At 41.5% G+C, this 8082-nt stretch overlaps 1 protein-coding gene across 3 annotated transcripts in view; it reads left to right on the top strand.

The window, feature by feature from the left end:
* Nucleotides 1-8082, top strand: part of VPS8 (VPS8 subunit of CORVET complex) — a 99850-nt gene that overhangs the window by 39590 nt on the left and 52178 nt on the right. For all 3 annotated transcript variants that reach the window (XM_044434735.1, XM_044434743.1, XM_044434725.1), the window contains exons 27-28: nucleotides 3487-3606; nucleotides 6658-6729. In XM_044434735.1, coding sequence (XP_044290670.1) covers nucleotides 3487-3606; nucleotides 6658-6729 — 192 coding nt within the window. The remainder of the gene's footprint in view (nucleotides 1-3486; nucleotides 3607-6657; nucleotides 6730-8082) is intronic.

Here is an 8082-nt window from a genome sequence, read left to right as displayed (position 1 = left end):
CTTGTTCCAATGCCCGACTCTCACTGTTAGCTCCTGCCTCTTCCTCATGAGTAGATGCCTCTGTTGAGCCGTCAGGCACGACAGAAGGGAAGCAAAAGGCAAGGGAGAAAGAGAAAGATACACCCAATTGAATGCAGAATTCCAAAGAATAGCTAGAAGAGATAAGAATGCCTTCTTAAATGAACAGTGCAAAGAAATAGAAGAAAACAATATAATAGGGAGGGCCAGAGAGCTCTTCAAGAAAATTGGAGATATGAAGGGAACATTTCATGCAAAGATGGGCATGATAAAGGACCAAAATGGCAGGGACCTAACAGAGGCAGAAGAGATTAAGAAGAGGTGGCAAGATTACACAGAGAAACTATACAAGAAAGAGCCTAACGTCCCTGATAACCACGATGGGGTGGTCACTGACCTCGAGCCAGACATCCTGGAATGTGAAGTCAAATGGGCCTTAGGAAGTCTGAGCAACAACAAAGTTAGTGGAGGTGACAGTATTTCAGCTGAGCTATTCAAAATCTTAAAAGACGATGCAGTAAAAGTGCTACACTCAATATGCCAGCAAATTTGGAAAACTCAACAGTGGCCACAGGATTGGAAAAGGTCAGTTTACATTCTGAACCCAAAGAAGGGCAATGCCAAAGAATGTTCAAACTACCGCACCATTGCACTCATTTCACATGCTAGCAAAGTGATGCTCAAAATCCTACAAGATAGGCTCCAGCAGTATGTGGACCGAGAACTACCAGAAGTACAGGCAGGATTTCGAAGAGGGAGAGGAACTAGAGATCAAATTGCCAACATAAGCTGGATCATGGAGAAAGGTAGGGAGTTCCAGAAAAACATCTACTTTTGCTTCATTGACTATGGTAAAGCCTTTGCTTGTGTGGATCACAACAAATTGTGGCAAGTTCTTAAAGAGATGGGAGTACCAGACCATCTTATTTGTCTCTTGAGAAACCTATGTGCAGGTCAAGAAGCAACAGTGAGAACTGGACACGGAACCACCGATTGGTTCAAAATTGAGAAAGGAGTTTGGCAAGGCTGTATACTGTCACCTTGCCTATTTAACTTATATGCAAAGTACATCATGAGAAAGGCGGGGCTAGATGAATCACCAGTTGGAATTAAGATTACCAGGAGAAGTATCAACAACCTCAGATATGCGGACGATACCATTCTAATGGCAGAAAGTGAAGAGAAACTAAAGAGCCTCTTGATGTGGGTGAAGGAGGAGGGCGCAGAAGTTGGCTTGAAACTCAGCATTAAGAAAACTAAGATCATGGCATCCAGTCCTCTTACTTCCTGGCAAATAGATGGGGAAGAAATGGAGGTAGTGACAGATTTTATTTTCCTGGGCTCCAAGATCACCGCAGACAGGGACTGCAGCCAAGAAATTAAAAGATGCTTGCTCCTGGGGAGGAAAGCTATGGCAAATCTAGATAGCATACTAAAAAGCAGAGACATCACCCTGCCAACAAAAGTGCGTATAGTCAAGGCTATGGTTTTCCCAGTTCCAATGTATGGCTGTGAAAGCTGGACCATAAGGAAGGCTGAGCACCAAAGAATTGAGGCCTTTGAATTGTGGTGCTGGAGGAGACTCTTGCGAGTCCCTTGGACTGCAAGGCAATCAAACCAGTCAGTGCTAGAGGAGATCAACCCTGACTGCTCTTTAGAAGGCCAGATACTGAAGATGAAACTCAAATACTTTGGCCACCTACTGAGAAGGACGGACTCCCTGGAGAAGAGCCTAATGCTGGGAACAATAGATGGCAAAAGGAGAAGGGGACGGCAGAGGATAAGGTGGCTAGATGGAGTCACTGAAGCAGTCAGCGTGAGCTTAAGTGGACTCTGGGGGATGGTGGAGGACAGGAAGGCCTGGAGGAATGTTGTCCATGGGGTTGCGATGGGTTGGACACTACTTTGTGACTAACAACGACAAGTCAGTATCCACATCAAATAAGTTTTGTGAGTAATATTTCAGAATTTATGTGCTATGTGCAAAGATTGTTCTAAACTTAGTACCATGCGAAATAAGTTAGATGTAGGCCAAGTACATCAGAACAATAAACCTCATTCATCACTTCTGTGTGCTGTACATGAAGTTGATCAGAAAGCTGTTGGCAAGCTACAACTCTCTGCAGAATATCTTCAACCTCACTGTGAAGATTGATCATGTAACCTGCTTACACAATTGGCACTGTATCCTAATTTTTTGCACAGTTGCTGCCGCCTGCAAGTCTGCCTTGATGCCAGGTTCTAGTGATGTTTCATTGCGGTACCACCTGCTGTTTAACAGTCACAGATACAGTCTACATACAGAAGTTCCAGATGTCAGCCGCTTCCTTCCATTTTAAGCATAGTGATTAGTGCTGTCATAGCCACTTTTTCTCAAATTGTCCAGTGCAAACTGTAGAACAATCCTAAATGTGATGAGGAAGCCAATGCAGCAGATCTCCCACCACTTCTGATGACGAGTGGCTTGTGCCAGCTGGGTGTAAGGGTGGGAACAAGCTTTTCTTTGTTTTTGGTAGATTTAACATTTTCCACTTCACATTGGTTCCAAAGGGAGGGAAAGTAGCAGATCTGGGGGCTTCAGGACTTCATGCGGCAGAGGAGACCTTTATGTTCTTTATTCATGGCCACAGCTACTCCACTTTTGGAATTTGGTGTGCCTGCCTGTGGCTGTAGATGTAATCTGGGATGTACAGCTCTTCTTTCTCCACAGTTGTAAAGGCTTTCCACCCACATCCTAACCCCACAGGCAAGCAGATTTGACCAGTATTTACATTTCCAGAATGTATAAAATAGTATGAATGATAACATTAGTATTCACAAGATGCAACAGGAATGGAAAATATTTTTGGCTATCAGACCCTCTCTGAACATAAGGCTTCAACGATAGTTCCTTCCTTTTTTCCCCCATCCCCAACCTGTTACTGAGCTGGGTAAATTGGAGCATGGCTTTTGTATTGCAAATAACAAGGTAAACTCTTGTTAAGATAAGTATGTCTCTTGTGTTCTTTTCCCAGGATTTGGCATGTTTTCATGCTCCATCTCTTTCAGATCCTGCTAACAATGTTTTACCTTTTGTTTTCTCAATAAACTGATCCAATGTATAGGAATAAGCTCATTTTGAAGAACAGCCTAGAAGGTGAATGCATTTGTGCTCTTTGCCAGAATTCATTATTTAGGAAACCTGTGGTGATAATCTCTCTCAAATGCCAACAAGCAGCCATAAATGTCATTAATTGTGGAAATGGATGTAGGAAACCCTGGGATATGTTGAACTGAAGTACTTTGCCTACTGTTAAAACATTGGAGTTGTACCAGGAAATCTTCTATCACAGTGGATGGCATTTTAATAATAAGAGAATACTGTTGAACATTCATTCTCTATTCTCAAGACGTTTTCTAGGATTGGTAAAGTTGGAACAATTCCTTTGAGTATTTGGACACCAACTGTCTATTAATCATTCATTGCAGGTTTTTGAATTTCTCATTCGTTTGCACTCAGCTGAAGCCCCAGCAGATGAAGAAGTTTACCCCTATGTTCGCACGCTGCTTCACTTCGATACACGGGAGTTCCTTAATGTTCTTGCACTGGTAAGTGGCAATATGTGTTCCAAAGCATTGTTAGGAAAAATATCTCATCAGCTCCTGCACTGGGTTAAGGTAGCCTACATGAAACAGGCTTCCTGCAAATCTGCTGAACTGCAGCTACCATAATTACCAGCCAACATGCTGAGTTGGAGCTAAGATTGTGGAAGAATCAGTGTTGGAGTTGGGAATCCAATGGATTCTCTGGGGTTGGCTCCCTATACTCTGGTCCAGTTCATTGTGGCTCTCATTCTAAGTTCCTGGTGAGCATGCCCCGTGTTTGTGAGATACTCACCAGGAATGGAGCACCATGTGCTGTGCAGAAAGCATCCCTCTTCTGCACCACATGCAGGAGACATTTGTGCTGCTGCACTTGACATGGACAAAGGTTGCTGCTTACACAACTTTCATTCCATGAGTTTTTACAGACATCTCTTAGTTTATTTGCATTTAATATATTCCAGTGTGTACTGTATTAGAAAAATCCTTAACATGCTAATACATTATACTTCATAGTAGATAACACATACTGCTATGTTAGATTATATTAGTGACCAGTATGGTAACAATTATGGATTCCTTTACTCCTTGCTGGGAAAAACTGTACATTGTTATGTAGCAGTACACTTGCTTGCTGTATAGTTCAACATGTAAAGACAGTGCAGTTGCTATTTCTGGAAGCCAGAGGCTGCCCTAACATTAGATAAAGGAGCAAAAAAAAACCAAACCAAAACAAAACAAACAAAAACAGAAGACCTTGTCCTGTCCTTCCTTTTGCTCCTTTTGATATCCAAACAGAACAGAAGGTGCATGTGAGGGTTAAAGGTTAAGAGACAGAAAGAGCTGATTAGGTTTGGAGGGTGAGGTGGAGAGACAGAAAAGTGGTGTTATGGTTTAGCATATTTTCACATTATTTTCATGAACGCTCATCTTCTATTTTGTTACCACAAAGAGCAAAGATCAGAACAAAACTGGTTAAATCCGCCTTAGTATACTACCTTCATTAGACCAACAAAAGTCACAACTGTAAGCTTTTGAAAGTATTTGTATTACACAGACATGGATCTTGAAATATCTTATTACTGTTTCCTGCAAATAGTTTCACACTGGCTATCCAAAGGCAGCACTGCACATTGTGATTGTTCATACTAATTTTAGCTCAGCATGCTTTCTCATTGCTCTGTGTAAAACAATCTCTTTATGCTATGGCTGTTTGCTTGATTTGCCATCACGGGTTATTTAACCCACATGTGTGCTTGCTGTTGTGAATGTGGAACCCCAGAGTTGCTGTGTCATGGGTTATTCAAGAGTTAAACAACCAATATAAGATGCTCAACCAATGAAGGAGCTGCATATCTAGCCTTTCATTCATAGGCATTGTAGTTCGTTCCAATCTTGTCATTAAAGTTATTCTTTCCTATTACCATTTTGTTGCCTGACTTCTCTGTTTTCATTTGCAATTTTGGGAGTCTTGCTTATGTAGAAAGTATACCAGTTTTGCAATTTGACTTCTGTCCTCGCCAAAATCACTGAGCTCCTTACTACCAAGTCTAAAGGTCTCTATGCCCATCTTCCTTGACCTATTGGCAGCAGTTGATTGCTCTCTCCTGGTTGACACTCAAGATGCAATCTTGTTTAGACAGAAAAAAAATCCATGGCTGGGGTGCTGGGAACTGTAAGCATTTTCTATCTAAACACATGCATCCTCATTCTATAGTGCTTTTCTTTAGGTTGTTTCTAAAGAAGCCTTTTATAAAAAGTGGGGGGTTATGAAGGCCCTTTTATTTCATGAGAATATTCAGTTAGGGGCAGAAACAAAGAGTGCCCAATGATAGAGCTGACAGAGCCAGAGATAGATTTAGAAGAGTTCGCAGGAATGTGTGTACTTTCTGACTCAGTGCTATTCCATCGCACTCTGTCCATTCCCCTTGACATGGGTCTGAACTGATCAAGTCACTTCCTCCTCCCTATTTTTTTCTTCCCCCGCTCAATAAAAAATGGCAGGAAGCTGCAATAGCAGTTGCTTCTCTTTGCAAGCTTTTGTGCTCATCTCAGCTGTCCTCCATCTGAGTGGGCCAGGGGAGGTGAGTCCAAAGCAGAGCTACATCACAGCAGCCTTGTATCAGACATGACAGAATGGGATCTCTTCCTCCTCATATAGTACAGCTCATATTTGCTTTGCTTCCTCCGAGGGAAAGGCCAGGGGAGGTGGGAGTGCACCATGTGCTGAAGGAAATGGCCACTGGTTCTCCGCCCCAATTTACAGATTGACAGCCAGCTCTATTTCTGGATCCCATGATTTTTTTTGCATCCACTGAATCCTGTATCTTCCATTCCTTTCTGTCACAGTGAGCTTCTCCAGTTCACACCACACTCTGATACTGCACATATGTGAAATCAATATATTAACAACTTAAGGCACTGAAATGAAATTCCAGTTAGATGAGTTATGAACTCAAGCAGTCATTTCTAGAAATCAAGTAATAATGACATCTGGCCACATTTAAGGCAAAGTCTACTTGTTTATGCTAACTAGTTTGTATAGGCTGTTGCTCGATGTCTTTGTAACAACTATTGCAAGCATGTTGTAAGATATAAATAAGTCAATTAGTTATCTTTTATGTGCATGCAGCCCTTTCTCTGCTGCCTCACTTCACTCTTTACATAAATGGGGAAACAAGCCAGGAGGCCATCAATTCTCTAATAGAACATAGCCATAGCTGCTTGTTGCACCTGATCTGGGAATTGTGGGTCATGACTTCCAAACATACCAGGATCTGAACTCATGTTTTAATCTTGATTTATGAATTCTGGTTAACCGCTTGGCTTGGTTCTCCATGTACACAAAGAAGAGCAAAGTGAGGGTAAAGCATATGCTTGAAGTTCCTGCATATCTTGGTTTAAGCCAAGCTTTCGCTGTCCAAACATAACCACTGGAAAGCAGCATAGGAAGTATATAAAAAGAGCTGGTGCTGACTTTATTTTTCCGCATTACCCATTCTGCAATAAATGTGTGATGTGTATTTTTCTTTCTTCCCAATGACATTCTCTAATAAGACATTTGAAGACTTTAAGAATGATAAACAAGCTGTGGAGTACCAACAGAGAATTGTCGACATCCTTCTCAAGGTAAGTTCACCCTGGTTTCAGTAGTGGCTACAATCAAAGATTAATTATTTCTGTACTGCATGTGCTTTTATGCTTCTGTTACTGGTCCAAAGCACTTGTTTTGGGAAGTCAATAAATGATTCCCTGGTGGAGCTTGCTTATTGGTAATATACATTTAGAATGTCTTATTTGACCTCCATCTCTTAGAAGGTATTTTGAGATACTTGAATATGAAACATTTTCTGAACCTTAATTGTTCATTGCTGCCTGAATAGTGGTCAAAACACTTGGCAAACATTAAAAGGTAAGGTTTTGTTTACCAAAGCATGAAAAAGTGTTCTCATCAACACATCCTTATTTTTAAGTTCATTGAGCTGACAAATCATGTGGGTTCAGCTAGACTGAGGTTTTGTTTTTTTTAACCAGTCAGTAATCTTTATTGGAGAAGTACATCACAACATTTGGGGAAATGTGGATTTCATGTATTGAATTCATGGAGGGATATTTATTTTATTTATTTATTAAAACATTTCTATGCCGCCCCATTCGCCGAAGCCTTGGGGCGGCTCACAACATAAATTAAAATACAAAAGATAACAATATAAAATAAAATATATGAATGTGGTTTTTTTACATTCTTTTCCATGATATTTCTTTCCATCAAACACTTATCTTATACTTGCACTCTCTTGTGCTATTTCTGAAGTAGTTTGGTTTGGTTTTATTTGGCTTTTGTGGCTCCTTACTCATGTACCTCTCTTTAAGAATTCAGCGGGCCTTTTCTTTATCTTGTTTTGAGAATGCCTCCTTCTTCTTCGTGGATTCTGTGCATCACACATATGGGTGCTGCGCCTGCTCAGTGCCCTAGTTTGGGAAGATTCTCCTAGCCCAGGGGTCGGCAACCCACGGCTCCGGAGCTGCATGTGGGTCTTGAACCCCTCTGCTGCGGCTCCGTTGCCGGCACAGCCGCTGATCTGCTCGAGGCTCCACTCAGGAATGCAGCGCTAGCTAGTTAAGTAAATCACTACATTCCTCTGCTAACCAAGCTTCCTGCAGGCACTCATATTACACAAAATGCTGCTGAAAAGATTCTCTTTGTCCCAATGTAATCTCCTTCACCTGAATGTTAAAAGTTGTGCTTGGGACCTGTCACAATTCACATCACTTGACTGTTTATCTGCTAATCAGTCACTATAAACACACCTATATGTGCGACTGGCACCGATGTACTGAACTTCCCCCCCCCTCCAACTATGGATAAATCCGAAGAACAGTTTCTGAAGAAAACTGAACGTTTAATGGTACGTGGGTAGATTCATTTGCTTTTACTGCTGACGAACTTATGGGGTTTGCTGTTTAATGCATGCAGCCCTT

This window comes from Varanus komodoensis, unplaced genomic scaffold (assembly GCF_004798865.1).
Source record: "Varanus komodoensis strain SLA01 unplaced genomic scaffold, ASM479886v1 scaffold1, whole genome shotgun sequence".
NCBI classification, from domain to species: Eukaryota; Metazoa; Chordata; class Lepidosauria; order Squamata; family Varanidae; genus Varanus; species Varanus komodoensis.
This window is presented reverse-complemented; position numbering and strand designations above follow the sequence as displayed.